We start from the raw sequence: 15,652 nt of genomic DNA on the forward strand, positions 1-15,652 counted from the left end.
ATATAGGTGGGAATTTTCGGGAATACCCGAGGAATTAAAAAAAAAAAAAAAAAAAAAAAAAATGTCCTTTGATTGTCTTATTCCAGGCAACAGCAACATTTACAATCCAAACAACCTTAGTTGCTCCAATCAAATGTTTTCATCTCCAAATTCCATATTTTACCTGACAAAAATTCCAGGATTCATCAAACAAATTTGCTATGAATTTCTGGTAGATGGTTGTCAGGCCCTAAATGTTAATAATGGGAAGGTTTTGTAAAATATTTAAAAAGATGAGAAAGAACGGATGGGTGCTATCTCTTAATACTATTGCACCTTTATTTATTTGTAATTGTTTTGGTTTAGGTTATTAAGAACAAATTTGGGTGTGTTCTTCTATCGGGTGTGTTCTAATCGTTGTGTTTACATCGTGCCTCCCTAGGAGACCAGATACAAAGATGCAAGCGAGGCCTTCGACAGTGGTGTCGACGGCCTGACTGCTGACACCAGCTCCCCCTCCCAGGTTTCCAGCCTCCTGTGGTTCCCCGGAGCCTCCAGAGCTCAGTCGTCAGGAGCCATCCACCAGACAACCAGCGACGCTGTCCGCCAGAACATCTACGAAAACTTCATGAGAGAGCTCGAGACGGGAACCGGAACAGGAGGGGGCGACAGGAGAGACCCATCGACTGGAACGGAAGAAGACGGAAGCAGCAGCGAGTCGGCCGAGGGCTCCATGGAGGAGCTGGACCTTTTGTTTGAGAAGGAGCAGGGAGTGGTCAGAAGGGCGGGGTGGCTGTCCTTCAAGCCCCTCGTTACCCTGCACAAGGACAGGAAGCTGGAGCTGGTGACCCGACGCAAGTGGAAGCACTACTGGGTGACTTTGAAAGGTAAGCCTCAAACTCGTGAGTTTTGACTTAATGCTGAAAAACGTGAGTTGGGAGAAGCCGAGGAGATTATTCTAATATCCTTTCTCAAACGTTGCTTAGCTAAGCACAAAAAGGTTCCTGTTTGCTCTCAATCAGGGTTTTTACTCTCGTTCCGGATCAGTGAGTCACAGTTGACTTAAAGTAACTTTTTACTGTAAATGCTTTTAGGGGAATTATGTTGTTGCTTTAGGCCGCCGGGATAAACTCTTTCAATAAAATGTATGTGTGCTTTCACCATTATGATGATAGAGAAAAATCTTGTAGGAAATGAGAGAGAGTCAACAAAGCTTATTTTAACCTTTCAGAGGACATTGTATTCCTTTAAGAAAGGTTCTCTAGACTTTAGCATATGCAAAGAGTTCGCTGAACATTTTTCCCTTTTTTTTTTTTCCCCCGAGGATGCACGTTGTTGTTCTATGAAACTTACGGGAAGGGCTCTACAGAGCAGGAGCTGTCACCCCGCTACGCCCTCTTAGCCGAGGACAGCGTCGTCCAGGCTGTCCCAGAACACCCCAAGAGGGAGAACGTCTTCTGTTTGAGTAATTCATTTGGAGACGTCTACTTGTTTCAGGTAAACCCTTAACTTTTAGTCTTTACTGCATGTGCATGTTACTCTACAGTAGTGTAATAGAGACGTACATTTGTCCAATAGCAATTTAGACCAGCTTCCTGCTTCTTTGCTTCCTGTGACTTCACGTCACTGATACAGAAACTAGCCAGCTTTAGATTTTCTTCACCCAGTACGTGTGTGCTGAGTGAAGTATTATTGTTAACACTCTTAACAATGAGAGTTTTCTTATTGTTAACCTTTTGCTACTTAGATTAATGAAATTTGGTGATTTCACTGAAATATGGAGTTTATAGCTTCCTGACCTGCCAGTTGAGGCCAGTCTCAAATTGGACCTTTTGCCCCAGCAGAATTCTCAGTGCATTGCTGATCTTTCCATGTTGTACTTACACCAGGTTGCAGATACATTAGAGTATATGAGATTATGAGTTAAGTCATTTCATTGAAAATGACCTTCAATTAATTCCTGAGCCAATACTTTGTCTCCTGGACACTTTATTTCAGTAAAATTACAGGGGACATTTATGCTGATGCTTTCTGATACTGGTGCCAAATATCAACCAGTCATCCAGTGATCCTTCCCAGCCTATCTAGGACTAATTATTATTTTTTAAATAATAATACTAGCCATGCTGCAACATTTACTACCCTGCTAGTTTTGAACCTTGTCGCTAAACTGAACGTCAGCCTTCAAGCCTCATCACATCCCCTTCTCTTTGGTCATCTCAGGCCAGCAACCAGACGGATCTGGAGAACTGGGTGACGGCCATCCACTCAGCCAGCGCCTCGCTGCTCGCCAAGCGGCAGGGAAAGGAGGACACGGTGCGTCTGCTGCGGAACCAGGTACGCACGCTGCTGCAGAAGATAGACATGGATGGGAAGATGAAGAAGATGGCCGAGCTCCAGCTGACCGTAGTCAGCGACCCCAAAAACCGCAAAGCTATTGAGAACCAGGTGAGTCGAGAGGAAAATATAGAGAGAAATATTTTTAGTACTTCAAAATGTCCATCTATGAGAACGAATCGGCCTGCGTAGGTGAGGATGCAGGTTAATTTTGGCACATTTCTAAAACATTTAGTGTGCCACGGTGCCCGAGTGTGTGTGCTCTACTTATTTTTCCTGATTTGGCGACTGTGGCGACAGGTCTGTGCGCTTAGTTTTAGTCTGTGGGTGGTTAAAGTGGCCTGGACGCATCAGTCCCCAAATGCATTGCTGGGGGCTCGGGGGAGCTGCTTGTTCCTGCAGCATCAGATTGGGATTCCAGATGTTTTCTGGTAATAGGCTCTCAACATGCATTATCCTATTCCTCCTCCTCGAACAGCCTGAAGGGGGAAATCCAAAGCACTCAGTGCTGTGCTGTAGCCTACATACAGCAGATTACAGAGAGACAGAAAAAGACCCATAGTTTAACCAGAAGCCTAATTCTTTTTTTTTTTTTTTTTTTTTTTCAAAAAAACTACTGTTAGCTGACGAGACAGGCTGTTTATTTTCACAACTTACAAATCATGTCAAAGGATTGACATTCTGCAACGTTTCTGCTGATGGTGCTTAAAAAAAAAAAAGCAAAACGAAGTGTCGTAGTTATTGTAAAATGAATAAAAATCTAATCTTGCATGATATATTCTCAACAGCTCACTGCAGGCATAACCATTAGAGATGTCACTGCCTGACTACCACCAGGCTGCCTGCGCTCACGTCTGTTTCCAATTAGCCGGCATGCCACCGCAGAGAGACAAGCCGGAGTTGGAGTGAATGATAGGGTCAGAAGTGGTACAGGACAGGACTCTGATAAAGGCGCCTCGAGGCTGATGATAAATTTAAGTTTCAGCTGGGTTGTCGAGCACCGACAGGGCACCACTTTGATGTCCTTTCCTACCCCCACACCCGTGTCTGCTCCAATCAGTGCCAGCAGACCTTGTTTGATGTTGCCCTTTCCCACCCCAGCCACCAACCCCCCCCTACCCCCCCCAACACGCGAACACACAAATGCCCATATGCACTTACACACTGTGTGATCAGGTTTCACTAAAAGAATATTCATGCATGCAGATATTAAAGCAGAGAACAAGAAAAGTCAAACATCTGGTTACAGAAAAAGTTTTCCAGACTGAGGCTTCGGGTCAGTAATTACTTCTGAAAGAAAGCCAGGTGGGCTTAAACTTGAATCAAACCTGCTTCATTCATGAAGAAAAAAACAAACAAACAAAAAAGCAAACTCTAGCAAACATTCTGCGCGACTACTCCACTCCTTGCATAAATCATCTAAGAAATTTTACACACAGAACATTTCAGGAGAAAAACTGACATTTTTCCCCCCTAAATTGGTAGTCAATTTAGGAAAAAAACATTTTTTTGAAATTTGTGCCACACATGTGTAAATCAATGGCAAAACTTGAAGCGGTCTCAGCCAATCTAAACAGGTGTGGGGTTGTAGCAACATCAACAGTCCTCGAATGCCACCATCCTACTACTTTTGGATGCATCTCTGCTCCAGCACACCTGAATCCTTTGGGGTGGTTAATAACCCAGAGCTTTGCAAAGGAGGTAATGCAGACTTTTATTTGAGCAGTTATGGAGCAGAGAGGCATCCAAAAGTTGGTGGACATTGGCCCTTGAGAAGTGGAATTGCCAATTGACATTAATCAGAGAGTAATGGAAACGAAAGAACAAAAGTATTTAAAAAAAAATCTGAAAAAGCGAAACATCAATTTTATAAACACTTTTCTCTGACACCCCTAAAAAAATCCCACTGCAACCAGCTGCAGTCAGAAATCATCATTTTTTTGAAAATAACTTCTAATTATTTGATTGCTACAGTTTTTTAAGGCCTCAATTATTTTCTTAGATGGGAGAGTCTGTCAAAAGAACAACTATTCGTCTTGGACCCTACAGATGTGATCTTTCCTTTCCTATCTCCTTAAATCTAGTCACTGTTAACAAAGAACAACTGTTTTCAGTTTCTATATTTCTAAAACATAGCTGAGTAAAATCACCAGGTTAAGCACATATCTTTGTGAAATCCACTTGCCTCACAAGCTATTAAAATCTACGATTGAGACCACCTTACCTATCCACAGGGGGGCGGGGGGGGAACCCAGACCTTTCGCCACAGTTGACAAGTGGGGCACATAAATCTGGTCCTCAGTGACCAAGTATTATGCCAGATGTAGTATATTTTCAACAAGAAGAATTCACAGGGTAAGCTGGTCTTCCTGGCCTACTTGTTAACTGTGCCCACCTGCGCAGCCACATAATTGTTCAGTGCATTAGCCGCACAGTAATGTCACCACAAGACCTTTGTTTAAGATGTTTGTTTAAGGTGTTCATAAAATGCCACCCTTCGGCCCTGTTCACAGTTTGCCCCTAATCCCGACGAATGCATGGTGATGTGAGCAAAACCCTAATGGGACATCGCCGTGGGTCCATTATAGTAAATGAAGTCATAGCGCAGACGAGACCTATTAAACTCGGTTGTTACAGGGGGGGTTAGAGGATTGTTTTAGCTCGAGTGTTCTCGTTAAAACCAGTCTCCAGCCAACAAAATGAGCACTTTCCTATAGCTAAAATAACATAACTGTATACGGGCTGTTGTGGTGGAAGTTTATGTGCACGGTCTGTTCAACAGCCCCCTGGTTCTCGAGACATAAAACGTGCATTTGGGTTCGCTGCGCACATAGAAATGCCTCTCTGTGAAATATGCAGTCATTTGTCACCAGCAAAACCTCCACCAAGACACGGTGCTGCCCGCCACCAGCATCTGCAAGCCATTACACTTTAAACTAAAACACTTGCCTGACCCTGCATCTCTTTTGATCCCCTTCCCCAAAAGCACTCCTTGTTTAGTCATCACCCAAAGAAGTAATTCACATAAATCAAAACTTAAGCATTGTTTTTTTTTTTTGGTTTTTGTTTTTTTCCCCCACTTGCCATCAGATTCAGCAGTGGGAGCAGAACTTGGAGAGATTCAACATGGACCTCTTCAGAATGCGCTGCTACCTTGCTAGTCTTCAGGGGGGGGAACTGCCCAATCCGAAGAGCCTGCTTGCCATCGCCAGCCGTCCAACCAAGTCCACTCTGGGACGCCTTGGGGTTTTCTCTGTGTCTTCTTTCCATGCACTGGTGAGGAAGACGACCTCAGAATAGAGACGGACGTTGTTTTTGTTGACTCTAGTCCTGACTCTGTGCATCCCTTCAGATCTGTTCCAGGGACGAGGCCACAGCCAGGAGGCGTTCGTTGTCGGTGACTTGTGGCCAGCGAAAGAGAAGCATTTTCTCCTCTCTTAAAGGCCTGGACAACCTGACGAAACGGGGCCGGGACAAGAGACCCTCTGTAGCGCAGGTATTACTCAGCACAAAGACGCATTTTAAACGTAGTTGTCAACACTGACACTGTCACATTTTCTGTAAGTCTTGCACTTAAAAGTTGCATCAAGCCTTTGAGTAATATGTCTGCATTATCTTGCGAAAGTTTGGACACTTCTTCATTTTGCAACATTAAAACCACAAACTGAGTGGTCCAGTGTATGCTGCTCATCTGAGGATTTGCAGAAACTCTGCACTTGGGTTTCTTTATGTATGAAATGTCCTGGCCAAATGAAAGTTCTTGCCATCGCTAGTAAAAGAACGAGTTCTCCATTCTTGCAGGTAGTGAAAAGGCAGTGCATTGAATCGTTTAAAAAAAAAGTAATGAAGCACTTTAAGATGACCTATGATTAATCATCACAGGTCTGAGATGATTAATCATTCCACCTTATCTGTTCAGGAGGAGAATTTCACAAGTGACCACAGAGTATTAGCATGCAGAATTGATGTGTGGACAAAGTGTTTGTATACATATTTGAGCATATTTTCGTTATGAAAACAACCTGAAACCATGTTGCACTTTTGCTTACTTGCATGTATTTCTGCAGCACTTTCAGCACATTTTCACCCCCATCCTCCCCCCCAAACCCCATGTGAGCGTTTATTAATGAAGAGCACACAGGCTCGCATCTCTCCTGGCTTCTTTCGAAGTCTGAGAGCAAACCTCTCATCAGCATGAGCACACGGGAACATTCCTTACCCAGGTGCAGACGGGGAAGTCTATCCTCTCAGGTTAGTAATTAGAGTTGCGCAGGCTGCCTATTTCTCAGTGCTAAATCAGTTATAAATCCTCCACGTGGCGCCCTCAGGGCCACGGACGACACTGAGGAAGCACTTATTTACTCAAGCGTTTCATGGACCCCTGGGTTGTAGCTGAGAAAAGTGGGGTACATCTGAATGCCGAGACCTCGGTTTTATTTATTTTTTTTAAGCTAACAGGACAGCTACGAGTTAATTATAATCTTTAGGTGAACCCGTACTCCTTACAGCTTGCAGCGTGTTCCCTGTCCTCTTTTGCTCCCTCTCATCTATCCCACCACCTGCTGTGTGATATTTATGTTTATGCATTTGTGCATGTCTGTCAGCATCTAGGTACGCTTCCCCCTGTGTTATTTTTCCATGGAGTTCCTGCCGCCGAGCTTAATGAGGCGCAGTTCCATTTTGCTGCGCAGAAGGCCAAGGTGGCGCTGTATCACATAGATGAATTATTAAAAAGCTGTGTGTGGTAGATGACATTCTCTACCCTCACTCCTGTAGACTCCAGCAGACGTAGCTTCATAAACTTCACGTTCAAGGATCCAAGTCTGATTTGGAGATGAGATTAAACGTCTGGAACAACTTGTGATGAAACCATTTCTTTTATTAAATGAGTTTAAATCTCCTGCTCTCCTGTTTTCATAACTAAGCACTTTGATATGAATGTCGTAGCTTTTAATGTCTAGTTTTATTGCTGCGATATGTTGAAGTCACAAATGAGTGTTGTTGACCAAGTGGGTCATATCACAGAGACAGAGCCTGTAACGGCAACCAATACAGTCTCTCTTTGTACTAAGAATGTCTGTGTAAAAAGTACACTGGCACTTAAATTTAAATTACTAAATTTCTCAGGGTTTTCAGTTGTATTTTACACTCCACAATAATAGTAGTGTCCCCTTATGCTTCTGTCTGAACTGTAAAAATTCCTGCATTTATTTTGTTTTCAGCATGACAAAAAATGAGTCTATTTTTTTTCCTTTTGGATTTGAACTGAGACTTCTTGATGAGACAAACTCTCCAGAACACGTTTAATTTATTTTTGTGAGATATCTCTGCCTTTCTTGTCCCAAATCAAACACGTTGTCTTTTTACTCTTTACCTCTCCATCCTCTGCATAGGTAATCACTAGAATCTTGTGTTTTCTCTCGCTTTCCCTCTCATCATCTTTCTCCCCACCCCCGTTTCCAGCCCAATTCTCTAACACAAACAGTTCCTCAGAGCATAAACAGAGCGTTACCCAGCAGTCCTTCTCTGACAATTTCCATACTGACTCATCTGTGTTGACTAAGCCTAAATCCCATTTACCACAGCAACGCTCTGCTCCAGAGCCTTGCCCTGAAGTCACGCTTTCACCCCTTTCTCCATCCTTCCTCCTTGGTTACTGTTCCCTCGTCCATCTTAGCAGTGCTACAGTAGGGAGCTGGCCGTCGGTCGGCTGTGGTAAATAGGCCAAGGTCTGAGGATTTGTGGGCGCATTGGTAAATCTTTCTAAAATTAGACAGTTTACGGCGAAGCGGCACCGTTTACTGCCAGGTTATAAATGTACGCATGCTGAGGGGGAAGAGGAGACGCAAGACGAGGCCTCCTGCTACCATAACAGAGACTTGAAAGCTTTCTCTTGGATCGTTTGTGCAGTTAAGTAACTTCACGGCATCAAGTGTCACTTTCATGTCAGTTTTAACTGCAGTGTGCCTGCTATGATTGAGGGAGTTTAAGGTAATGGATTTGCTACTTGTTTCTTTATCACTAAAGATGCAAATAGCAAATCTCGTTTGCTGCAAGATTTCTCCAACAATGCATAAGGCTTGTTCTAATGTTGAAATAAACATTTCTTATTGAGCAATTTCTATCACATAAAAAAAAAAATCATGCAGATATTTCTACATGTTACAGTATTTATTCAAATTCAACTCTTTTTAATCAAAACTTCAGTTACGGATTTTAACGGGCATTGAAATAAAACTTTTTTTTTAGCATAACAACTAACAAGGTAAATCTCCCCACACATATTCTATCCAAAGGGACATAGGAGCTTATTTTGACTAAACTTTTGAAGGAATGTTTTAACATTTTGTCTCGGACTATTCTTCTAGGTGAAAGGTTAAATACGAGTTGTCTGCTTCCATTATAAGCCCCACAGTTTGAACAACACAATGACTTGGTAAAAGGTAATTGGTTAAAGAAGTTGGAGTCAGTCAAGAAGCAGTCCCGAAGGGGAGAAATAGTGAGGATGCTTGTCCTCTCCTCTCATGTGCTATTGGACCATTTTCCTCTTTCATCTCTCTGCAATTGCTCTGCAGTCAACCCCTGTCTTCACACACACACACACACACACGCACATACATCACATTTCCACCATGCCAGTATCAAAGTGCTGTTCTCGCCATGAGTAGTTTTTAATTAACTACCTAACTACCAGCGCTGTGTGCATCTATTATTGTCTTGCTGATGCTAAGGCTTTATGACTCAGTCAGCATGGTGCCCTTCTGTCTGTGCTTTCTGACCATCCCTTCTTTTGATTTTTCAGGTCTTTGAGAGCGATGCTGGAGGTCAGACATACATGCTGCCCCCCAGAAGTACAGAGGTGAGTCAGAAAATGTATTAATTCTGTCCACATACAAGAAAAACAACAACAACAAGAAAAACATTTCTGTCTTAAACGTGTGGCTCTGTTGGTTTTAGCATCATATAGTCTTAGTGCAACCACTGCTCTCCTTCCTGGTTTTGATTGCGGGCTGTGTGAAGATATTTTTACACACAAGGTGTTTGCATGATTGAGGGGATTAGAAAGCGTGCGTGGGTCTGTGTGACTATGTTACTTATTGAGGTTCAAAGCAAAGACTCGTTTCATGTTCATCTGTAGGTGTCTGCCAGATAAACACAGCAGATCTAACAGAAGAAGTTCAACATGGCCAAACTAGCACCCTCTTAAACTCTGTTGCGAACTGAGTTTATTAGAGCGTTGAGTGTTTGGCAAATGTGTCAATCTGGGGAGACGGGAACAATTGGATAATTTCATAATTGGATCATTTCTGAATGATGCGGGCTACACCGTGGTGGTGCTGCTGCACTGTTGCCTTGCCTGTCATGGGTTTGAATCTTGACCTGGGATCAGGATTCGGACCTTTTTTGTGCTCACAAAGCATGATGTCGCATGTGCACTCTAATAATAGAAATGTACAAAATTGCGAAAACAATATTTCTCAATACTTCAGATTGTCTTGGTTTGGAGGATATCCTTAGACAACATACAGGCCTTAGCAGCTTTATAACTGTACGTGGTTCATCACTGGAACAATAACTGAGATGTCTGTGTCCCATCAAGTTATCGTGCTTTAAGAAATAGGTTGAAATGCTGCAAAGTGGTTTTGCAGAATTTTGAAAACATACGCTATGGCCTTCTGGATCAAAAAATGTATGTTTTGCAAAATGTACATTGTGCGAGAGTGAATGGCACAGTTTGCAAACATGCTTTAAATTGAACTTGTATGTTTCCGATGATCTCAGAAAGCCATAGAGTATCTGTCTTGAGGAAATAACTCTTGCAGACGTGCATAATAGATACTTTCAGAGACGGCAGGATTGGTGTCATGGAGATCATGGGTTAACTCACTGGGTGCTATGATTCATAGTAGGAGTCTGTGGTCAATGTGGCAAGTGTTAAAACTGGCCTCATTTAGGGTCTAGAAAGAGACTGATCATGAAGTGGTTTAGGGAAACAATAAAGGCTTTCATTAGCTCTGAGCTTTAATGTTGACTTTAATGGTCTGCATTTTAACTTCTCTCACATTTCCATATATGGAAAATCTAAATCTTACAATGAAAATGTAAAATAACGGTTAAATCTTAAGTTATTATTTTTGATATGTTTACAGCTGTGTTTCCTCACAGTGTGAAAAAAAAAAAAAAGATTTAACACATTAGAGCAAGTCATTTCTTAATGATTTTGTGACTTGGTGTATTACTTGGTACTTAAATTCCCCTAAAAAGTCATCATCTTCCATTAATCCTTTCTTTTCAGTGGGGCCAACTTGTGTTGGTGTGAGCAAGTGTCCAAGCTCCATTGTTACTTAAATGGTTTCTCAGAGAGCCGACAAGATATTCCAGCAGGCTGAGGATGTGCAGATGCTGTCTGGCTGCAGCTCGAAGGAAAGAAGCGAGCAGCTCCATGTGATGGGCCTGTCAGCTCTGCTGCCGTCTGCCCTTACTGAGAGGTTAAAACTTACTCTGACTGAGATAGTTTTGCTCGTGAAATCCACCCTCCACCCACTCGTGCTGTCTGCTGAGCTGTGAATTGATATGCTGTGACTGCATAAAAAAAAATGACAGGTTTGACAGCTAGCACCACTTAAGAAAGTTATTTTATATTTAAAAGGTATCCAGTGCCTTTCTAAAATAATAATCCCTTGATCTTTTTCATGTTTTGTCACTTTATAATGATGAATATAAAGTTTATTCAGACCTTATATGATTAACTGTACAGTGTATAGTTAATCATAGACTGATTCATACACGTCAACTTCATTTGACGTTTTCCAAATGAAGGTTTCAAGTACAATTTTATTTATTTATTTTTTTTTTTTTTAAAAAAGCTCTTGCTAAGCCTGAATTGTTAAAAAGCATCAAATTTTCAACGTTTTCTGCAAAGTTTCAATTAAAATTATAGGAATATACTTTGAGTAGGCCATTCTACCAAATGCTTAAAACCATTTAATTGTGGCAAGGGCTGCTGGAAGGTGAACTTCTTGCCCTGTTTGTAGTCATTTATAAACTCCAGCAGGCTTTCTTCTGGGGTTACTCTGTATTTAGTGCCTTTCACCTCCGCATCAGCTGTAATCCCTACTAAAGACAAACATCCCCGCAGCATGACGCTCTCACTACCATGTTGTACTGGGTTGATAACTTCTCCAGGAGATATTCAGAGCTTTGAATTTTGTTTTCTGACCTCAATCCGAACGTTGTTCCTGACCTGTGTGTGTGTTAATTTTATCTACATGATGCTGTTTGTTAGTGAACATTTGTTGGGTCCCGATAAGTCTGCAGATAATGGATATATTTAAATTTGACTCATGTTATCTCCCATTTACTGATGAGATCAAAAATTTGTTTTTCACAAAAAATACCAAAACAGTACATTGTAGCATGAGGTTTCTAAAGAAACAAGAGGCAAAACGTTTTGATGGATATGAATACTTTAAATGAGCACCCTTATATTGTTGTACATATGTTAAGTTTAATGCAGTTTCATCCATTTTCTCTTTCTCAGTGGCTGGTTCCCAGACTGAATTAAAAGCAGCTGGACAGATTTTTTTCTTCTTCTTCTTTTTCTTCCCTGGCTCTTGACCAGCGTCCCATCACCTCCCATCCATGACATACTGATCCTCTTTGGCTGTCGTTGCCTCTCGGCACACTCCACTAACTCCAAATGCACACATGCAGCTTTAAATCCTAAATTCTGGCAAAGATATTGTCAGAAACATTCAGAGTGTTTTCTGGGTGGCCACTGAAATCACTTTAAGCCCAAGAAATAAGGTGAAAGTAAGTAAGTTTGAGTGGAGCTTTTGGGAAATGAAGAGTAAATTTCTAAGAACTGTAAAAGATGATAGTTGCTTTTTTTTTTTTTTAGGTCCACTTGTTCTCAGCGCTGTAATATTTGTGCTGCTAAGGGTAACAAGATGGCTGTTTTTGTGCAGCACCCGTTACTCTGCGGCTCGTAGGGGGGGGGGACGGCTGACTGGGAAATAATTTCCACACTTGAATTGAAACAGTGCGTCCACACACACACACCACACAGAGCACCTGTTGAAGTCCAGCGTCAAGGCAGAGCCTCCTGCTAGTGCTTGGCCGCCATTCATGGAAACAGGCAACCGTCGGCCCACTCTCCAACCATGAATGAGTGTTCAGTGTTGGTCAGCTGTTGGTCAGGCTTGCCGTCGGAAACCGCATTTCGTATTTCCGGTTGCACGTGTGAGGTCGTGCCATGTTGCCGTGACGCAGAGCTTGGTCATCCTTTTGTCACCACGTTTACCTCACATCACATTTCAGAGAAATCACTAGTGAATCTCGACATGTTCCCTCTTTACGACAGGTGGGAGCGGGAGGGGGGCGGGGATTTCATTCATGCACGAACTTCTAAGTTGTCATTTAGCCAGAAAAGGAGACAAATGTTTGTATGTTGATGTTTCTTGAAAGAGTGTGTGTGTGTATGTGTGTGTGTTTGTTTGTGAAGCCATGCAATGCTCTGAATCAGAGATGTTTGCTTGTCCCTTTAGGCGCTTTGTCTAGCTGGGGAAAAAGGTCTTTTTCCTCTTGAGCTGATTTATCAGACCAAGCAAGCAGCATATGAAATTGACAGACCTCATACACATTGGATTAAAAAAATAAAAAATAAAATAAAACCCTCAGTCACACACACGCACACACACACACACACATCACTCTCCATTTATTGGTCCCATAATGCGTTTGCAATTATCCCCCCCCACTGCCATGTTTCGGTTTAACTTGATATTGTCGGTATATTTGGTGCGGAGCCTTTCCTCATGATCTATGGCCGTAATAATTGTGGCTTTGAGCTGCGATTGTGGTGCCGGCCCCCGACTCCACGACGCAGCAGTGGTGTTTTTTTCCCCTCCAGAGACACAAAGTCTCAACCAAAAGCCCCAAATGGCTGCCTGAGAGGCCGAGCGGCGGGCTAACCCCCCCACCTTAATACCCAACTCAGACCTTCCTCCTAATGCCACAAATACTAGAGCTTGTAATTACCTCCAAGATCTTGGAATCATTTCCAAGCACATTGTCGATGTACATTACGAGCCTTGCAAAAGTATTCAGACACCCTTAAACAGTTTCACATTTTTCATGTTTAAACCACAAACTTGAATGTATTTTATGGGGAGTTTTTTTTTATTTTATTATTATTTTTTTTTTATTGATGGACCATATTGTAAGGGGGAAAAGGAACATTAAATGTGTGGAGTCTTGCAACATTTTATTTATGCAGATAAAATCTGAACAGTGTGGCATGCCATTGTATTCAGTTCCCCTGAATCATTACTGGAAATAAAAACAAAAATAAACATTTTGCCGAGGTCACAGCTGCAGGGCTGCTTCTCTACCTCTTTTGGATTTTATAGACTGAAATTTGACCTATTTTTCTTTGCAAAATATCCCAAGGATGTTGTTTCTAACATTTTGTAGATCCAGCTTTATATGTGGGGTTGTTGTCTGGCTGAAAGGAAAACCTCTATTACAGTTTCCGTTCTTTTGCAGAGAGTCTCGAATGGATTTTCTTCCAGCACTACAGTGTATTTCACATCACTGCCATCTTTCATAGTGGACATGTTAGTTTTTCCAGTTATTTATTAAAAATATTTAGGGAAAATGTTTGTTTTTTTTTCTTTTCTTTTCCTTCTACTGTTCAGTTATACCCGTACTTCCTGCCTACAACATATGGGTATGATTACTTTATAACTCGTTGAGCCCCTATTTGATGTCAGCACCAGCCAGTTTGGCCCTTGTCAATCACCTTGTGTACACAGCTATAATCATGACTATAATGTGCAGCAACTGCCATCTATGGATGTTAAATGAATTTCTGAAAACCTAATTGTTGGACATCTTTGCTCTACTGCTTGATCCGGAGCCAAGCATTCAGACTAATGGAGCTGTATTGATTTGTGTGCTTTGACTCACAGTCACTCCCTCCTCGTTTACCTTTTGTATCTCGTGTTTATCCCTTTATACTTCCTCTCTTTCTAATGCTGCTCATCCTCTTCAATCTGCTTATTCCTTTTGGGACTTACCTTAATTTTTTCCCCCTGTTTTTTTTTTTTTTTTTTTCCACAGAAGCTAAACATGTTGACCAGGATCTACTCCATGTCGCCACCTGATGGGGGCATTTGGGACAACGTCGACGCCGCCTCCGACACGCTGACATGTGTGCGCATGCCGGACGGCCTGACGGTCCAGCTTTCCATCAGAAAACACCAGACAGCCGCTGACCTTCTTTGTGCAGCCTGCAAGGTTGGTTTTCAAAGAAATGACATGTTGCCAGAGTGAGAGGACAATATTTCTGACAGCTGAAGGGGAGAAAAAAGTGAATAGAAGCAACGAGGACATTCGGATTTCATTGTGTAGAGTAGGAATTCATGCAAACTTAATAGGCAAATATAATATTTTTGAAGTCATGCAAGCTTTAAATATTGAAAGTATGAAGCATTAATAAATCATATGTGTTGCTAAATTGTTTTCAAAGCAGTCAAGTCGTGTCAAAAGCACTTTCTGAGCAATGGGTTCGAAAAAAAAAAAAAAAAAAGTGTGCCATATATGGATGATGACGCATCATCTAGATCCTCAGCGTTGGGGGAATTTATTGAATTTATGTGTGAGCACTTAATGGAAGACAGGAAAAAGGTTGTGACAGTTTTTCTAAAATAAATTTGCTAAATGTGGGTCAGCCAGCACAGATAGCACAAGTGGGGAGTGAACTGCCAGACCACATGTTTGTGAACATTTATCAGCTAAAACAGGAGGGCCGTGTTTTACATTGCAATCCTTTTTATGGCCTTTTTATGTCGCCGTGTTATCACTGCTTTTGTTTTAGTTAGCTTTTTTCATTCATGCTTATTCCATATTTTCTATTTTATTCACGGCAACGAATATAGTTATCACGACCGACGAGCCTTAACACAACTCAGTCAAGTTGTAAAAATTGTGTTTGGTCTTTAAGTAAACAGACATTTAAACTTGTTAGAGTTGAGTCACAACTTCTGAAGCCTCTGCAGCAGTATTTGAAGTTGCATTGTGTAGAAGTTGTTTAGTGTCTGACTTTGTACTGCTCCCGGTGAATGACTGCACAAACGTTGACACATGCACGCCCAACGTACGAGCAATAGCTTGGGCAATGCATCTTTGTTTCTCTCCTCCCCATGAAAAGTTGGTAAATAATTTACGCCTCTGCTGCACAAGCAGCTGCCCGGCTAAGTACCAATGCATGAAATATGTCACATTGTTGTGTTCATGCAGGCTGCTGAACATTAAAGGGTCTCTTGTGTAAGCA

At 41.9% G+C, this 15,652-nt stretch overlaps 1 protein-coding gene across 4 annotated transcripts in view; it reads left to right on the forward strand.

The window, feature by feature from the left end:
- Window positions 1-15,652, forward strand: part of tiam2a (TIAM Rac1 associated GEF 2a) — an 83,316-nt gene that overhangs the window by 39,816 nt on the left and 27,848 nt on the right. For 3 of the 4 annotated variants that reach the window (XM_015056296.1, XM_015056297.1, XM_015056298.1), the window contains exons 4-10: window positions 422-866; window positions 1,304-1,476; window positions 2,203-2,427; window positions 5,407-5,592; window positions 5,669-5,812; window positions 9,119-9,175; window positions 14,440-14,616. In XM_015056296.1, the coding sequence (XP_014911782.1) occupies window positions 422-866; window positions 1,304-1,476; window positions 2,203-2,427; window positions 5,407-5,592; window positions 5,669-5,812; window positions 9,119-9,175; window positions 14,440-14,616 (1,407 nt within the window). The remainder of the gene's footprint in view (window positions 1-421; window positions 867-1,303; window positions 1,477-2,202; window positions 2,428-5,406; window positions 5,593-5,668; window positions 5,813-9,118; window positions 9,176-14,439; window positions 14,617-15,652) is intronic. The other variant, XM_015056299.1, reaches the window with a different exon arrangement.

Source organism: Poecilia latipinna, unplaced genomic scaffold, assembly GCF_001443285.1.
Source record: "Poecilia latipinna isolate Pla-1442-1.1 unplaced genomic scaffold, P_latipinna-1.0 Scaffold1373, whole genome shotgun sequence".
Classification (NCBI taxonomy): domain Eukaryota; kingdom Metazoa; phylum Chordata; class Actinopteri; order Cyprinodontiformes; family Poeciliidae; genus Poecilia; species Poecilia latipinna.